This window comes from Octopus bimaculoides, chromosome 24 (assembly GCF_001194135.2).
Source record: "Octopus bimaculoides isolate UCB-OBI-ISO-001 chromosome 24, ASM119413v2, whole genome shotgun sequence".
NCBI classification, from domain to species: domain Eukaryota; kingdom Metazoa; phylum Mollusca; class Cephalopoda; order Octopoda; family Octopodidae; genus Octopus; species Octopus bimaculoides.
The window spans coordinates 22,066,807-22,086,651 of NC_069004.1; the positions used below are offsets into that span (position 1 = coordinate 22,066,807).

General features: G+C 38.4%; 1 protein-coding gene across 3 annotated transcripts in view; it reads right to left on the minus strand.

Annotated features, from left to right (window-relative positions):
* LOC106880220 (ELKS/Rab6-interacting/CAST family member 1) overlaps positions 1-19,845 on the minus strand; it is a 301,414-nt gene that overhangs the window by 45,938 nt on the left and 235,631 nt on the right. For all 3 annotated transcript variants that reach the window (XM_052976221.1, XM_052976222.1, XM_052976223.1), the window contains exons 7-12: positions 17,484-17,632; positions 15,686-15,809; positions 8,202-8,348; positions 5,280-5,467; positions 2,923-3,058; positions 663-794 (exon numbers count right to left, since the gene is read on the minus strand). In XM_052976221.1, the coding sequence (XP_052832181.1) occupies positions 663-794; positions 2,923-3,058; positions 5,280-5,467; positions 8,202-8,348; positions 15,686-15,809; positions 17,484-17,632 (876 nt within the window). The remainder of the gene's footprint in view (positions 1-662; positions 795-2,922; positions 3,059-5,279; positions 5,468-8,201; positions 8,349-15,685; positions 15,810-17,483; positions 17,633-19,845) is intronic.

Consider the following 19,845-nt stretch of genomic DNA (forward strand, 5'->3'; position numbering starts at 1 on the left):
TTTTGGGTGGGAGTAAAAGAGGAAGTACATACATACCCATATACATCATAGACTCTCTCTCTCTCTCTCTCTCTCTCTCTCTCTATATATATATATATATATATATACACACACACACACACACACTCAGGGAGACAAAAAGGCAAAATAATGGATGAGAGTGAATGGAGGGAAAGAGAGTTAGAGAAACAAAGTCAGCAGAAATAAAACTCCTCATTTTGATGGGTATCAGGCTAGCGTGTGTGTGTACATGTGTGTATCTGTTAATACATACATGATAGACTTGTAGATTGATTTTGATGTATGAGTGTTCAGTAGGTTGATCAAGAGGACAACCCATTCATTGAATTAATGTACGAAGTGGTCAAATACTCTGAAGACACATGTGTACCTTTAATGAAATTCTCAGGTAGAGGTTGGCATGACACAAGTGTGACAATGGAAGACATGTGAGGTACAGATACAGTCCACCTGATGAGCTTCTATACAATTTCTGTCCACCAAAAATTCAATCAAAAGGTTTGGGCCAACTCATGGTAATGATAAATGTACCACCCAAGATGCCATGCTGTGGGATCAAACCTTGAATCTTGTGATTGCAAAGAGAACTTCATAACTACTCAGCCATATCTACACACACACACACACTTTTATAGACTCACTTTTGCTTCTGTTTGTTGGATCTTGCTTTCTTGCTCTGCCATGACCATTTCTCGTTCGGCTGTTATTGTTACACTCTCTCGCAGAGCTTCCTCTAGTTCTTCCACACGATCATCCATGTGTTTTATGGCATTCTAAAAGACAGAAAATTAATTGCAATTAAGACACAACATCTAAATTATCAATGACTCTTTATATTTACACCTCAAACTTTCAATACTTTCAAGTCTTGTATCTGTTGGTAAGGTTCTTTTTTTTTTGTTTTTTACTTGTTTCAGTCAGATTAATCATCCTCAGGACTTATTTTTTTAAAGCCTAGTAGTATCTTATTGGTGTCTTTTGCTGAATTGCTAAGTTATGGGGACATAAACACACCGATACTTGTTGTCAAGTGGTGGTGAAGGGACATACACAGACACAAAGACACACACACACACACACATATGATAGGCCTCCTCAAGCTTCCATCTACCAAATCCACTCACAAGGCTTTGGTCAGACCAAGGCTTTAGTAGAAAACACTTGTCCAAGGTACCACACGGTGGAACTTAACACACACCCATGTAGTTGGGAAGTAAGTTTCTTACCACACAGCTACACCTGCACCTTGTATGTTTGTTTTTTTTGCCAATGGCTTAGATAGAGGGGGAAGAGCAATGGTTAATTGCTTTTTGCAGGGCACCCGAAACTGAAGTTGAGGAAACAAAAAGGAAGACACCACAATACACAGGATATTGCAATACAAAGTAATACATCAAAACAGCCAGTTCCTTAGCGACTGTGTATTTAGTCTGGATGATTACAATACAGATTCATAGGTGCAAGTATGGCTGTGTGGTAAGAAATTTGCTTCTCAATTACATGGTTCTGAGCTCAGACCCACAATGTGGCACCTTGGCTAAGTACCTTCTGCTATAGCCTTGGGCTGACCAAAGCCTTGTGGGTTGATTTGGTAAATGAAAACTAAAAGAAGCATAGTACGCGTGTGTGTGAGAGACTCTCTCATTGCCTTGACATCATGTGATAGCTGAGTGTTACCACCAAGAAAGTGGTGTCCTTTGTTTCCAATCTTCTGTTAAAAACATATCTGGTCATTGGAGAAATATTACCTCAATTGGAAACAAGTCAGGGCTGATAAAAAGAAGGGCATCCGACCATAGAATATCTGCTTCAACAAATTCCATCCAGTCCATGCAAGCATGGAAATGTGAATGTTGAAACAATGACTCTGCTGAAGGTTCACAAGGACCAGGTGGTGGTGTTTAACTGGATAATGGATTAAGTCTGTTACCCAAAAACGTTTATAGAAGGTTTCTTCTGCTCAAGTTTATTCATAAGACTTGGGTTGACCCAAGGCTATTGTAGAAGATACTTGCCCAAAATGTCACATAATATGGGATTGAACCTAGAATCAAAGGACTGCAGATGAACTTGACCACACAGCAATGTATGTAATGTGATGGTAGTAGCAGCAATATTACAGCTCTAGCAAGGAGAAAGACCAAGGAGGACATATGAAAAGAGGGTGGATTCCCATTTGGTTAACCTTGGATCTGATAAGAAGGCAGACACAGAAAGTGAAGGGTGACTGATATAAAACAAGAGAAATGTATAATTTACACCAAAAGGGAAAGATAGATACATATATACTAATATATGTTTGTTATATAGGTATTCTTTAAATTCATGTGTTTGATGACCATACAGATCTCTACAAGATTTAAATTAGCAAACCACAGAATATACTTCAAACAACCAATGTAATATACAAATTTCAATACAGAACATAGAAATTGTAAACTACACGGCTAAAACTGTTTCATCAGACACATTAGTATATCACTTTCTCATTTGCTGACCATACATTTCATACAAAGAGCCATCACAATTCACTGTAATGAAGCTCAAGAAATAAAATCAGATAGAAAAACATTAGCTGACAGCATTGCAAATATTATATTGCATTTCACGAAAAATGAAAAGAATAACTATGGAAGCTTTACTAACAACAAAATACAAGCCAAAAAATAAAAATAAAATAAATAAAATAACAGATGGAATCTACCAGTACTAACACGATCTGCAACTTACTGCAAAATGCACGAGCAACATGGGGTTATTATCATCATTTCATTCTGACAATGAGACCAGGAAGGTCTTGAAACATTGTGCCTTTAATATGACAGGCTTGAAAGAGTTGTTCTCTACTTACACCCATGCATAAATGTTTAACAGCCACGTAGACATTAGACATTTATGTACCTTCAATTGAGATGCATCTCCATCCATTAGTACTTCTCGTTTTCTAGCCTCTTCCAGCATCTGCGCATTCTTCTTCTTCTCTGTTTGCTGATTCCGTTTCAATGTTCCCATCTTCTGTTTATATTCTTTGATTTGGCTGTGAAACAATAAGTAAATAATAAATTAGTATGATATTACGATTTGCCATGACAACAGAGAGCAATGGCCATAAGGTCATCTCCACAACAGTTGGCCTGAGGCTAAAAAAAACAAACAAACACAATACATATAACACAACATCTGGTTAACAATAAGGAAAATAGACCCACAAATTTTCATCACAAATCCTAACAAGTTGAAGTTTTTTTACTCTTCCTTTTACCATAAATCATGTACAATTATAAACCATCCAAACAATGCCTTTGCATCAGTCAACTTCACTTAACTCCTTTTGAGACAATGATGAGTGCTTTTACATGGTCATTAGGAATGTTAGAAATAACAGCTTAGGGCGGCGAGCTGGCAGAAACGTTAGCACGCCGGGCAAAATGCTTAGTGGTATTTCGTCTGCTGCTACGTTCTGAGTTCAAATTCCGCCGAGGTCGACTTTGCCTTTCATCCTTTCGGGGTCGATTAGATAAGTACCAGTTATGCACTGGGGTCGATATAATCGACTTAATCCGTTTGTCTGTCCTTGTTTGTCCCCTCTGTGTGTAGCCTTTGTGGGCAATAAAGAAATAAGAAATAACAGCTTAACAACTGTGGAGGCTCTATCTTTTAAAAAAGCAAGGATACCTTGGCAAATATAGTCCCAGATATACAAAAGGAAGGGATGGTCACAATGTCTTTGATCACTGGTTTGATCAAATAGGACTGACCTGGGATTAAAGCAACAACTACTCTCTATGAACCCTATACATTCATTTGATCTAATAGAAAGAGCAAATATATCCTCAAACTGCACCAAATGTCTTGAAAAGAAGGATACATCAGATAAGATGACTTGATGGTCATATTAACAGGTATAGCCCCTAATATTAACTACTATACTATACATGATGTAGATCTCAATAAAAGATAGAATGGTCACAATTGGAATGTCCTGGATCATAGGTTTGGCTTATGACTAAAACAACAACAATTCCTTGGATTAAGATCTTGTGCTAACCAACCACCACAAGGTCCAGTCCTTGTTGCAGTGTGGTGGCATGCATGCATCAATGAATCTGAGAGCTATGCCAGTGGAGCACAGGTGCCTCATATGGTTTCCCATGTTAGACAGGATGGAGGCCAGATTAATATGAGTCACCTCTTCTTAGAAGTAAAAATGGGTTTGCATGGGCCAATATCCTCACCTACACAATTCAAAACCAACAAGATATGGAACACGGCCTGAGCAGATCAGAGACAAGAACAGTGGAGAAAAGAATCAATGGCCTGTGCTCCATAGAGGAAAAAAGAGGCAGGACGATGATGGTACATCAAAGAAAATCTGGATGCTTATTGTAAGGCCTTGGTTGGGCATTTTTGATCATCTGCACTGGGGAAATTCCTCACAAGGACACAGGTCTGGGTAAGGTTCTTTTTCTTGTTATGAAAGGCCAAGAGAAAAGCAAGGGCTGACATAGCAGCTTGGCACTAGAGTTATAGCAGGTAAACACAAAATGTAAACAACCCCAAAGTAATCCCACAAAGAATTTTCTCTAGTGTTCTACTGATTCTACCAATCTCACCTGAATATGCTATGTCTGAAAAAAGATGGGTTGGTCACAACTAGAATGTCTTTAATCGAGGTCGAGCTGACCTGAAGGTAAATGATGAAAACAACAATTTACTTTCTTCTACAGCTACCATGGCTTAAACAAGACTTAACAAAACAGATTAGAAAGCAAACTGAATGAATCAATATGACCAGGACGCAAGCTGGCAGAAACATTAGCCCACTGGGCAAAATGCTTAGTGGTATTTTGCCTGCCTTTATGTTCTGAGCTCAAATTCCACTGAGGTTGGCTTTGCCTTTCATCCTTTCTGGGTCAATAAATTAAGTACCAGTTGCATACTGGGGTCAATCTAATCGACCCCCCCCCCCACCACCAAATTTCAGGCCCTGTGCCTAGAGTAGAAAAGATATGACCAAGATGCCACCTAATGTAGCACACTGAAATATGTGGTGACAGAGGAGGTACTGGGGTCGATTCATTTGACTAAAAATTCTTCAAGGCGGTGCCCCAGCATGGCTACAGTCTAATGATTGAAACAAGTAAAAGGTAAAAAGATAAAGGTACAAAGTAGTAATTCTCATATAAACAGTAAATTAAGAAGCAGCAAATCATTCTCAGCATTGAGACAGTAAACCAAGGAATAAAAGTAACACTTACTCTTGTAGTTCTTTCATTTGTACATCCTTCTGGGCCTTTTCCTTATTAGCTTCCTCTAATGCTACTTCCATCTCTTTCAGTCTCGACTGTCCTTCCAGGGTTGTTTCATGGTAACTATCAACACCATTAAAGTCTTTACTATTCAGAGAGCTGGAAGCACTGTTGCGATGGTTACGTTCTTCTTTCATCTATCAAAAACAAAGTATTAGGATTCCAATCAAACGATAGACAAATGTATTATTCCAAATATATAAAACCAGTTGCCACTGGCAGCCATGGAGAAACAAGCTCCATACCTCTCAGATACTGGCTGAGCACTCTGTACCATTAAGCTAAGCAGCCCCTGGGAAATGCAAGCACAAGACCACCCTGTCTGGCACAGCTGCCCCAACAGAGGTGCCACACCCTATGAACAGAATAAGATCACATGAGCACAAAGTGAATGTGAGGCATGATCCATCTTCTTCTCCCATGTGATGTCTTTGGTCATCATTGACAACAATGGACAAACATTATTATTATTATTATAATAATAAAGGCAGCAAGCTGGCAGAATTGTTAGCATGTCAAGCAAAAGGCTTAGTGGATTTCATTTGTCTTTACTTTCTGAGTTCAAATTCAGCTGAGGTTGAATCCTTTTGGGGTCGATAAAATAAGTTTCAGTTGAACACTGGGGTTGATGTAATTGACTTACATCTGCCCTCAGAATTGCTGACCTTGTGCCAAAATTTGAAACTATTATTATTATTCTAGATAAATCATTAATGCTAGAATTATTATTATTATTATTATTATTATTATTATTAAAAAGCATCCATATATCTACTCTAGAGTGAGACACCTATATCTGTCTTTCTATACCTTAAATCTCTCAACTGGCACAAATCCACATACCCTCAATACTACTCCCCACCTCCCAGATGAGGGGTTATTGTCTTGTAAGGTACTTAGTGACCCCCATCAGTGCTGGTGCATATAAAAAGCAATATGATGACACCATGTAAAAAACACTGATGCTGGTGCTATATAAAAAGCATCCAGTACACTTTGTAAAGTGGTTGGCATTAAGAAGGGCATCCAGCTGTAGAAACCATGTCAGAGCAGACAATGACTCCTGTCAAATCATCCAATCCATGCCAGCATGGAAAATAGATGTTAAATAATGATGATAAAGATGATGAAAAAATGGCAAACTGACAGAATCATTAGCATGCGTGGCAAAATGCTTAGTCAACTTTGTCTTTCATCGTTTAGTGGTTGATAAAATAAGTACCAGTTGAACGATGGAGTCAATGTAATCAACTTATCCCCTCTCCCAAAATTACTAGCCTTGTACCAAAATTTGAAACTATTATTATTATTATTATTATTATTATTAGTAGTAGTAGTAGTAGTAGTAGTATTGAGTTAAAGTGTATGGGAACCTGTTGGGATATCCCTGGGAAAAAAAGCTGGATTTTACAATGGTTGAAACCTTTCTTTTCTGTTTTATTTTGTAAACAAGGGACTTCTGTAACATTTAAATGCTACCCCATTATCTGGGACTGAAGAAAAGTCTGTCTTTTAGACATATATTAAAAATAAAAATTGTTTTTTACTTGTTGTTCAAGATGGTTTCTTCTCTTGGGGAAGCAGTGAACGGCTCTAAACACAAGCTTGCAACAGAGTTTATGGCCATCCACCCCCAAGGATTTCATTAGAAACTTTGAAAATGATAACACAGAGTTTGAAAATTAACACAGACAGAAAAGAAAAAAAAAAGGAATATGAGTACATTTAGACTCAGCAGACACTCTTAACAAATGAAAAAAAAAACAAAACAATATTTCAATAATGCTATGCAGCAGTTTTGCTAAAATTGCTAATCAGATGGGTATACACAATATAAACTAGCTTTGGGGAAAAGAAACGAGAGAAATATACTACAAGAAATAGTTAGTGCCTTCTTGCAAAAGAACATATCCAAGAATGGGATATACCCTCCTCCTCTTCCATCATCATCACCATCAGTAGTAGTAATTAACATCTGCTTTCTGTGCTGGTGTGAGTTAGATGGTTTGACTGGAACTGGTAAACTGGAGGGCTGCTTCAAGCTTCAGTCTGCTTTGACTTGGTTTCTACAATTGGGTGTCCTTCCTAAAGCAAACCACTTCACAGAGTGTGCTGGGTGCCTCTGTGGAGTGAAAATGGGCAAAAGGCGTCCACATGATCACAGAAGAACAGTTTGAAGTCTAGTTGTTTTAATTCCTGCATTTATAATGGTGTAGTTTACTGCCCTGAGGGAGTCATCAGGAGTTACATGTCTATGCAGATCCTTGCCTGATCACATATTGTTCTGTGTCTATCTTAACATTCAACACCTGCCTACATAACACTGTACAGTTAACAACAAGCCAGAGTGGTATATGAACAATACCCGTCAAAATATTTGTCACTGTTGCCATCAGAAATATAAAGAACCGGTGACTGATCTATTGAAAAACTGTAACCAATGATACTATTGTTTATCAACTGTAATGTGTGTGTGTATGTGTGTGTGTGTGTGAGTAAAACATCATAAGATTTAAGTATATTTCATTCTTTTTTTTTCCTCATAAAATCACATACTCAACATACCAGTGAAGAAAGATTAGTTTTGGTGAGATAATAAACTATGTACTATACATATGTATGAAAGAGGGTGTGTGTGTGTATGTGTGTGTGTGTGTGAGAGAGAGAGAGAGAGAGAGAGAGAACAACAGAGAAAGAAAGAAAGACAGCAAGTGAGTAAGAAATAAAATGAAAGAGAAAGAAATAGAGAAAGAGACAGACAGACAAACAGAGAAAAATCCCATAATATAAGATAAAATTAAACAAAAAGAGGAAAAAAAGTTTTTAAAAAAAAAGAGAGGAAGAAATGATTTATGTAGAACAAATGATTACCTTTTCAAGATCTTTGGTAAGTTTTTCAATCTCTCTCTCTTTCGAAGTGTCAGACATCTCCATCTTTAGCTGATTAACCATAGACTCAGACATGATTTTCTTTGAACGAAGTTCAGAAGCTTCTTCTCTCAACTCACACATCTGTGTCTGTGAATGGATAAACAGAGAGGAAGATAATTAAAGCAGGTAGGTAAGATAGGAAAGAAAGGATGAAAAGCAGAACAACAAAAAAAAAAAAAAGAGAGACATGTAGACAAACAGAGAGATCAGACACACGCAGATCAGTAAATTGACAGATAGGTAGATAGAGAGATAGGTAAATAGATAGCTGGGCAGGTAGATAGATAGATAGACAGACAGGTAGTTAAAGTATATAATTAGGTACGTCGATAAAGGTAGGTCAGTAGGCGATAAATACATAGATAGACACACAATTAAGTAAATAAATAGATAGGTAAGGAAACATATAGCTAGCTAAACAGATAGACAGATAGGTGTGCAAATAGGGAGATAGATAACACACACACACACACACACACAGATAGGCAGATAAAACAGAAAGACAGTTTACCAAATTCATTTATAACAGAACAAAGAACATTGACATACAAATTTGGTGATTGTTGTTGTTGATGATGATGATGATGGTGATTATGAGGCTGGATTTGATACCATGATAAACGGTGACATGCCAACGACTAACAATGAAAATCTTATGGAGAATACTAGTTACTGATGATGATGATTTGATTGATGCTATCAACACTATTGTTGATGCTGATGCTTTTACCGAAGACATATGACATGAGAATAGGTCGTTATTGATGTTACCGATACCTTTGACACTTTTTGAGGTGGAATTTTGGTTTAAGCACTCCATGTAACACCTCATAACTTCTTCATTTTTTTTGAATTTTTCAGAAAATTTTTGCATATTTGTGCTTTATTTATAGGAATTCACACAATTATGGAAAAAAAACAAACAAAAAACATTTTTTGTGAGATTTAAGGGTGACTTAGCTGTTATTTTTAGCACAACTCACCTGACACCTTCCTTGTTTCATTGTCATTCTAACATGTATTGATGTTTTTCAATATTTTTCTTCTCATACACACATCAAATGGAATGATGATGCATCCAAGGGTAATCCATTGTTGTGATTTAAGAATAAAAATTGGACTGTCCATATTTTAAACTCTGATTTAAAAAAAAAAATTCGAAAAAAGAGTGGATTTTTTGGAGGGAGAGCGAAGAAGGAATGGTATTCTCAAACCAAAAACCTAGCCTGAATGCTTTCAACAGAGAAGACTCTGCTAAAGGTACCAAGGTGTTAGGTAGTAGTGCTAAACCAGGCAATCAATTAAGTCTACCACCTATGCAGGCAATGACTGGATTTGAACTCAAAACAAAAAGAGCCAGAAAAAAAAATATTACAAGGCATCCAGTTTGATGTACTTGCACTTTCACCAATCCACCACCTGGAATTGGTACTTTTTTATCACTTCCAAAAAGGATGACAGGTAAACTTGACCAGGTGGGATTTGAATTCAGAGCATGAAGAGAATCTATCATTTTTGTTATCATAGTCCTCCAGGCCATAATAGAGGAATTTAAGACCAGTTGCCCTTGGGAGCTCCTCTATGCTGATAACCTTGTTTTTATAGCTGAATCTCTACTAGAATAAGAGAAGAAATGTCAGGTGTGGAAGAAAGGTATGGAATCAAAGGGCCTTAGAATTAATTTAGCAAAGATCGAAGTACTAATAAGACAAATTATTAATCCCATCAGGGAGATGGTCCTGCTTAATATATAGAAAAGGTGTAGGTAGAAATTCCATATGATGAACCCACAGCAAGCTATGGACACATAAGAGGTGCAACAGTATCACAGTAAGAGAAGCTAGTCTTTGTGTGTGGTAGATGTGCAGGTACAATAAACACTAAGAATGTACAGGAAATAGACTTCCTCAAATGTCTGGCGGTGGGGCTTAGAAGTAGTAGATAGTTTAAGTTAACCTAGGTGACCAAGCTAGCAGTGGAGGCGGATGCTCTGAAAGCTTAGTTACTAGAATAAGAACTGAACTGTTTGGGTAAAATTCAGGGAGCCATTACCTTTGTTGGTAACAAAGTGCTTCTCCCTCAGGGTGAAAGGCAGAATAAATGATGCCTCTATACAGACAGCTATGCTACATGGCAGCAAAAGATGGGCTGTGACTGTAGAGGACATGTGAAAGCTTGAAAGAAATGAAACCAGTGTGTTCCACTGGATGTGCAGTATCAGTGTGTGTATACAACAAGATGTAAATGTTTCGAGAGAAAAATTGGGTATAAGAGGCATCCATCAGTTTCCTTTGTCAAGCAATGGTGGAGTGAATGACAGACAAATACACACACACACACAATGGGCTTCTATCTACAAATTCATCCACAAATTGTTGGTCAGACCAGGGCTATAGTAGAAAACTCTTGCCCAAGATGTCATGCAGTGGGACTGAACCTGATGTCTCAGTTTACAAAGCAAGCTTCTGAACCACACAGTCATACCTGCATAGCCAGCCAGTCAGCCAGCCAGCCAGCCAGCCAGACAGACAGACAGATAGATAGATAGATAGATAGCTCTGCACAGAGAAATTAAGAAAATGCCTGAGAAACTGTTTCTTTAAAAACAAGGGAAGGAAATGCAAGAGGGTGAGAAAGATGTGTTTGTGCATATGTGTGAGAAGGAGAGAGATAGAGAGAGAGAGAGAGAGAGTGAGGGGGAGGCAGACAGAGAATAAGAGAAAGAGAGAGAGGTGGACCCCCTACCAGCTACACTAGTGATGTGATATGAGGAAAATGTATGTGTAAGATGTATGATATATGAATGGGATAGAAGTATATATGCATGTATAACTGTGTGTGTATATGTATACATGTTTGCTGCAGAAAAGGCTGAAGGATGAAGAAATTTGATTTGCATTCATGAGGCCCTGAGTTCACTTCCAATGCATGGAATCTTGAGCATGTTTTCTAGCCTAGCCTTTGATCTTAAGTGAAGTCTGGTAAGCAAGGCACATGTATGGAGGCCAATGGAATGGCCTGTAGCTGTACTTTAATGTCACCCAGTGTGTCACTAGGTGACATAGATTTGCCAGAAGATTACATTTGAAGTACACACATGCATTTGTGGAATATTCAACCATTTATGCTATCATACAGTGAATAGGTAGTTACATTGATTAAACCACAGGAATAGTCATTCAATGAAATCAACATAAAATTCATTCATCCGTTCATGTATATGTGTGTGCAAGTGAGAGAGAGAGAGAGAGAGAGAGAGAAGGTGAGTTAGTGAGTGTGTATGTGTGTGTTATGTATGGAGTCTAAATGTTTAGGAGAGTGAAATGTTAACTGTGTGTGAACGTACATTTGGTGTCTAGGGGTGAATGTGCATGTATGTCACATGCAATTGGAGTAGAATTAAAGGTCTGTGGTATGCACTAGTATATGCTATGCATACAAAACTGTAGGGAGGTAGGTGTAGAGATGTGTGAGTGCATGTGCATATTATATAAATAGGCATACACACACACACACAACACGTATCTATAGGTAGATATATATGTTTACAGATACATACACACATTTCTACAAAAAATAGGTTTAATAGACTGTTCCCCTTCATCAGCCACCCAACACCAACCCAATCTGAAATCAATGTATGAATGAATGAATGAATCAATCAGAAAGCTCTTTAATGAACACAACACATTATAACAACAATAACAACATGTCAACAACAATGACAATACCACTGACTTCAGCAATGACGATAACAACATCAACATCAATATTGACAACACTACCACCACCATTACCACCAAAAGCAACACCAACACCACTGGCAACAATAACAGTAGCAACATCAACAACCCCAACATTGACTGACCCAGTTCTTTTGAAGAGACAACAGGAAATAAGTGTAAAATTATCTTTGAGAATGTCTGTTGTGATTTTTTATTGCTGAACTGAATGAACACCACCACCACCACTGCTACCACCAACCTCATCATCACAGTCAACTCTTTCACATCCATCATCATCTCTAGCATCTTTACCATAACCATCACCACCATCACTATCAACATAACAACTTTCAGCATGTCTCTCGCTATTAAAACTGCCATCAAAACTACCTCTGTCACCGTCGACACCACTTACTCACAACTCTACCCTAACCACTATGACTACCCTGCAACATCTCTGGTGGTGGCAGCAACCACCAGTACGAACACCAACGCAAAATAAAGCATAATAATAACAGTTTCAAATTTGGGCACAAGGCCAGCAATTTTGGAGAGGAGATAAGTTGATAATATTGACCCCAGTGTTCAACTGGTACATATTTAAGTGACCCTGAAAGAATGAAAAGCAAAGTCAACCCCGGTAGAATTTGAACTCAGATCGTAAAGACAGACAAAATGCTGCTAAGCATTTTGCCTAGCATGCTAACAGTTCTCCTAGCTTGCTGCCTTAATAATAATAATAATAATAATAATAATAATAAGATAATACACGTGAAGCAGAAGAAACCCGCAAATTTTGGAATAACATCTGGGGGCAAGAAGTTTCGCACAACCACAGTGCTGAGTGGATTCATTCCGTGAGATCGAACTACATCACCTGGAGGCTTCACAACAGGACCATGTGCACAAAACAAAAGATGTCATTGCACAGATATCAAAACTGCCAAACTAGAAAGTGGCAGGACCAGATGGAATTCAAGGCTGCTGGCTCAAGTGGTTTAGGTCAATATAGAAGAGAATTGTGTTGCAATTAGACAACTGCCTACAGAGTGATACAGTTCCAGAGTAGATGGTAGAAGGAAGAAGAACAACATTGTTAATGAAAGATCGGTCAAAAGGTAATGAGGTTGGCAATTACCAATTCATTGCTTGTCTTAGCTGCCTATAGAAAGTATTAACAGGTACCCTCATAGGGAAAACACACATGTTCCTTGCAGAAAACAATCTTCTGCAGTAAGACAAAAGGGATGCTGAAAAGGATCCAAGCGCACTAAGGATCACCTTGTGAAAGACAAGGTCATAATGAAGAACTGTAAATGGTACCAAAAAAACTCGTGCATGGCCTGGATAAACTCCAAAAAGGCTTACGACATGTTGCTGCATTCGTGGATTTTGGAAACACTTGACGTGTGGAATAGCTGAGAACATGTGCACTGATTAAGAACAGCATGCCTAGTTTGAAAATACGTCTTTACTGTAACAACCAGCACTTAGCCGAGGTAACAATCAAAAGAGGTATCTTCCAAGGAAACTCTTCTTCACCTCTGTTATTTGTTATAGCCTTGATCTCACTTTCTGTGGTCCTACGTAAAATCAACATGCACTATGAGCTGAGAAAGAACGGACCTTGTCTCAACCACCTTCTCTTCATGAATGATTTAAAACTGTTTGTAAAAACAGATCCTGATATGGTTGAGACTGTGCAAATGTGCAGCAAGGATATAAGGATGGAATTCAGTATCTCGAAGTGTGCAGTACTTACTTTGAAGTGGGGGGAAAGAGTAAATTGTAGGGGAGAGAATGGAAGACCCAGATGATGATGGGTACAAGTACCTTGGGATCCTGGAGCTGGACAATATCTTGCACAGAGAAATGAAAGACAAGGTCATCACTGCATATTTCAAGTGCCCCAAACTTCTCTTGAAATCAAAGCTCAACTCAAGGAATCTTGTAACTGCCATCAACATGTGGGCTGTTGTTGTAGCTCGCTATAGTGCACCCATCCTGAGATGGACTCAAGTGGAGGCTGACATACTCGATCGAACTACCTGAAAGACAATGACAATGCATGGTGCTCTCCACTCTAAGGCAAATGTACACAGGCTCTACATGAAGAGAGGTAAGTGTGGATGTGGGCCGATTAGTGTATGGGAGTGCATCACCAGTGAAAGAAGAAACATGGCAGAATATTTGGCAAATAGCAAACAAGACCTGCTACAGTATGCTGCTGGTGCAGAAGGAGTTTACAAAAATGGACTTGAGAATGTTCATAAATTTCGAACAAGAACAGCCAACGAGAGAGAAGAAACCCTACTTCGTATGGAATTACATGGTCAGTTTCACCGTGAAACCAACAAATTAAAAGACCAGGGAGCATCATGGAGGTGGCTCCAGAAGGGTGAGCTAAAAAAGAATACTGAAAGCCTAATCATTGTGGCTCAGGATGAGGCATTGAGTACCAACTCAGTGAAAAAGAATAAATACCACTTGAGTGCATCGGACCTCAGCAGAATGTGTGAGAAGAGGGTCGAAAGTGTGACTCACATTGTTAGTGCTTGTGAAAGTCTTGCACAGAAAGAGTACAAGCGGAGACATGACAAGGTAGCCCAAAACCTCCCCTGGCTACTATGCTGTAAGTATGGATATAAGGTTACGGGTGCTTGGTATCAGCATACACCAGAAAAGGTAATGGACAAAAAGGGGAAGGCAAAAATCGTCTGGGACTTTAACTTCCAGACAGACAAGATATTAGAGCACCGAAGGCCGGATATAGTAACCTTTAGGAGGGACAAACAAGAGTGCCTAATAATCGATGTTGCAGTGCCAGGAGATCAACACATCATCATGAAAGAAAGAGAAAAAGTTGATAGATATGGAGACCTGAAAATTGAGATCGCTAAGATGTAGCATCTACAAGAGTCAAACATAAAAGTTATCCCTATTGTCATCGGAGCACTGGGTTCAATATCACCCAACCTGAAAAAACATCTGAAAACCTTAGAGATACCCTACAATCTAGTTGTATTGCAAAAGTTGGCATTACTTGGAACTGCACGCATATTTTTGTGACTTGATAAACAGTACAAACCCCCAGTAGATACAATATCTCCAATCATCAACCACACGATATTGTATGTGTGACGCCTATAATAATAATAATAATAATAATAATAATAATAATGATAATAATAATAATAATAATAATAATCATCATCATCATCATCTAATGTCACTTTTTCATGCTGGCATGGGTTGGATGATTTGATAGGAGCTGACCAGCTGAAGGGCTGTTCAGGTTCCATGTCTATTTTAGCATGGTTTCCATGGCTGGATGCCCTTCCTAATGCCAACCACTTTACAAAGTGTACTGGGTGCTTTTTATGTGGCACCAGCACCTATGAACGCACAAGATTAGGGATGCTTAGCTGGAGAGGGTTGCATGGGACTAGCCTCTATGCAAGGACACCCACGCTTTTCAAGTACAGGAAACCACCAGGGGTACCAGTTCCCTGTCATCCCTTCTGAGTTCTAACATCTGTAGATCCTTTCTCACCACTTCATCCCACATCTTCCTGGCTCTACCCCTTCCACATGTTCTCTCTACAGTTAGAGATTGGCAGCCCTTGATGCAACTGCCTTCATTCATATACATTACATGGCTGTACCAGTACATCAATTATTGAGAATGCTACTGCTTACCTGTTTATCGTTAATTTCAGTGTTCAGGTGATCAATCTGCTTCTTATAATCCTCGTTTTGTTCCCTGAGAAGATTGATTTCATCTGCAAATTCTTTCTCTATGCGTTCTCGCTGCTCTCGCAACCTGGAATAAACACATCATAATCATAATAATAATTCTTTCTACTATAAGCACACAACCTGAAATTTTGTGGGTAGGGGGATAGTCAATTACATTGACCCCAATGCTCCACTGACACTTATTTTATTGATCCCAAAAAGATGAAAGGCAAAGTTGACCTTGGTAAAATTTGAACTCAGAATGTAAAGAACCGGAAGAAATGCCACTAAACAGTTTGTTTGGCATGTCATGTGACATGGCTGGATGCCAACAGCTCCATAAAGAAGTGCTGATCTCAAAAAGAGGATGGCACTCATGGAAAAGTGAAACCCAAGAAAACATGGGATGAGGTACTGAAGGATGATCTCAGGACACAACCTTTCAGACAAGATGATAAAGGACCAAGGTACTTGGCACCTTGCTGTAATCAAGAAGACCCATCCTCCAGAGCAGAACTGTTAAGGCCACTCCCCTTGGTGAAGAGGATAGGCCTGCAAGAGTTCTGTGTTGGTGCCACATAAAAGCACTCATGCTGGTGCCACATTAAAAGCACCTAGCACACAGTGTAAGGTGGTTGGCATTAGGAAGGGCATCCAACTGTAGAAATAAAGCCAAATTAAACTAGAACCTGGTGCTGCTCTCCTGCTTGCCAGCTCTGGTCAAACTGTCCAACCCATGCCAGCATGGAAAACAGACGTTAAAGGATGATGATGTTAATGATTCTGCCAGCTTACGACCTTATAATCATAATGATGTAACAGGGTACATATGCCAGTGACACATAAAAGACACCCAGTACACGCTGTAAAGTGGTTGGCATTAGAAAGGACATCTAGTCATATAAACCAAACCAAAATAGATGACTGGCACCTGGTGCAGCTTACCAACTCTGGTCAAACTATTTAACCCATGCCAGCATGGAAAACAGATGTTAAATGATGATGATGATGATCATCATCATCAAAATCATTGCTTTAATATCAATTTCCTTTATGCTAACATAGGTTCAACAGGTCTGGGATAGGGTAGTAGTGGTTTTCAAACTGACCAATACTAGCCTTTCCTCTCCCAAAACTCATTAGTGAGAAGACAATAGTTCTTGCATCAATATAATAACTTTTCTTTCACCATGGTGTCAGACAATTTGAAATAAAATCTTTAAGATTATTAAACATAGCATGGCTGTGTGGTTAAGAAGTTTGCTGCCCAACCATATGATTTCAGGTTCAGTCCCCCTGAGTGGCCCCCTAGGGAAAGTGTCTTCTATTATGGCCCTGGGTTAACTAATGTCTTGCGAGTGGAAAGGAAACTGTATGGAGGTCCATCATATATGTGTGTAGCTTTGTGCTCATCGCTACCACCTTGCCACTGCATGGCAGCCAGTGTTGGTTTGTTTACATTCCTGTACACACATACACACACAAAGCCATACCTGGTACAAGAAATTTTTCTGTTGCACCTAGTGTTTGGTTAACTGGATGTGGGCCACAGGTTTGTACAACTGAAGTTGTCATGGGGATCATACACACACACACACACACACAACCACCACCACCACAACAACAACAACAAATAACAACCATGCTACTACCATTGTCAATACTAATATCTAACTTCCATACAAATAACTAAGACAGGTGATTGACATTGAGAGAGAGAAGAAAAACAGTTCTGCTGCACTGCAGGATGTACCTGTACCTGTTAACGAGCCGATCTTTCTCAGCCAGTGATTCTTCTAGAGAGCTTAAGGCTTTGTCATCAGAATCAGATGCAGCAGATGCCAAACGGGCTTGACTAGTTTTCAACTGAAGTTCCTTGGCTTGAAGTTCATCCTCAAGGGTTTGTATCTGAAAATATTAAAGATAATAATAAATAGTAAGAAATAGCGAGACCCGTGAATATTTCATAGAATTAACAATAAACCTATTGGGTTATTCCTGAAAACTTTATCCAAAAAGCCTGAAAGTGAAGCTGTGTTGTGACTGTATCAAAAGATAGTCGCTCATCTTCTCTTCATTGAAAAATGAAGGAAACTGGAATACAATGATTACTTAATTCACTTTATATACTTTATGTACAATTTTATAAACTTAACACACAGCACTCATAAAATAAATATTCACTCTTATTTTTCCATTTTTCCCACAAATAGGAAAAGTTACATCTTAAAATTCACATGGTTACAATTTCATGTCTAGAAAACAAATTTTATAGTGAAAAATATTATTCTATATGTAAAATATTGAAGTTGCAATTTCACGGGGGTAAAAATTTAATGCAACATGGCATACCCTGAAAATCCCATTGTTGGTAACTTATAAGTCAAGGCAATGGATCAGAGCCAATACACATTTCAATTTGCATACACCATTCAATCCAATACTTCTTTGCAGACTATGTCCTTCACGTGAATTTTTCCCTCATTTGTCAGTGTTGATAACTTTAACTCTCACATCAGATAATTTGCGAGTCCTTAAGAATGCAACATACAGCTAACCATGGCTGAATACAAGTTCAGGCAAGAACAGCCCCACTTTATTAAATGTTTGCCCTTGTGATTTATTCATAGTCATTGCATATGACATACCCATGACAGGTGAATGGGAAACTGGTTTCTTTCTAAAGTGAATGGTAAGTTTGGGATGCACATGCGTTAAGTGATTGGTGACAGACTTGACAGGGTTGATAGGACTGGTAGAATTGGCAGGATTTAAATAACTAGTAGGAATAGCAGTATTGGTAGAACTGATAAAATAGGCAGAATTGGTAGAGCGTCTGAGAAAATATCTTGTGGTATTTTAATATTTCTTTTATTTTCTGAGTTCAAATCCTGCTTGGATCAAATTTATCTTTCATCCTTCTGAGACTGATAAAATAAAAGCACCAGTCATGTACTGAGGGATCAATTTAACCATCTACCCACCCTCCAACAAAATGTTTGGTCATGTGACTGTCAGATATTCTTATTTACTCACATTAAAGATTGGTAGTGGTGGTGGGGGGGGAACAGATGATGGAATTGGTAGAACAGAAGCAGTGTTTAGTTAAGTCGCTTATAAGGTGTGAGTACACATCTTACCCAGATTGACTTTGCATTTCAACCTTCCAAGGTCAAGGTCATTAAAATATAAATACTGGTCAAAGTATTTGGGTTAACATGATCAGCTGTACTCCAGCATGGCCACTGTCCGATAAGTGAGGTCAATGCAATAAGCTGTACCTCATGTAAGGCAGTGCTTCAGCGGCTGCAGTCAAGTGACTGAAACCACAAAAGAATAAAAGAAAAATAGTATCTTTTATCTTTATCTTTTATTTGTTTCAGTCATTAGACTTTGGCCATGCTGGGGCATTGCCTTGAAGAATTATTAGTTGAATGAATCAAATCCAGTACTTTTTCTATTTTGTTAAGCCTATCAGTCTCTTTTGCCAAACTACTAAGTTACAAGGATGTAAACACACAAACACAGAGACAGGCACACACATACTTGGAAATGGATGTGTTGCGTTCAATTAAATAATAAATAATATATAATATATAATAAATAATATATAATATATATATGGGTATAGGATGTCACCAACGGTGCAAATAACATCAATACATAAACAAACGAGGGAAAAACAAGTGAAATACGTAAACAACAAGAAAAAAAAATGGAAAACAGAACACAGAAAAAGGACCCTTCATCAGTTGTTGGCTGTCTATCTACTCCTCATTTCGAGCAGTCAATGACAATATGAGCCTTCAAAGACAGTTGCTCCCATAAATTCTAAAATAAAATTTGAATTTATGGAGGGTGAAAGTTGGGAAGTAAAAATGACAATGGAGACATACAAGGAAACCAAATGAAAACAAATATGGAAGGCCGTTAGACCAGAATGAGAGGAAAATAGTGAACTCTGGGAGAAATATGATCGCTTGTTTAAATGTTCATGCAGGGATAGAAAGATGGACGATGGTCATGTGTGAGCAATGAGAGACAGGGAAAAGAGAAAAAGGGGGGAGAGAGAGAAAAGAGAGAAAAAGAGAAAGAGGGGAGAGAGAGAGACAGATAGAAAA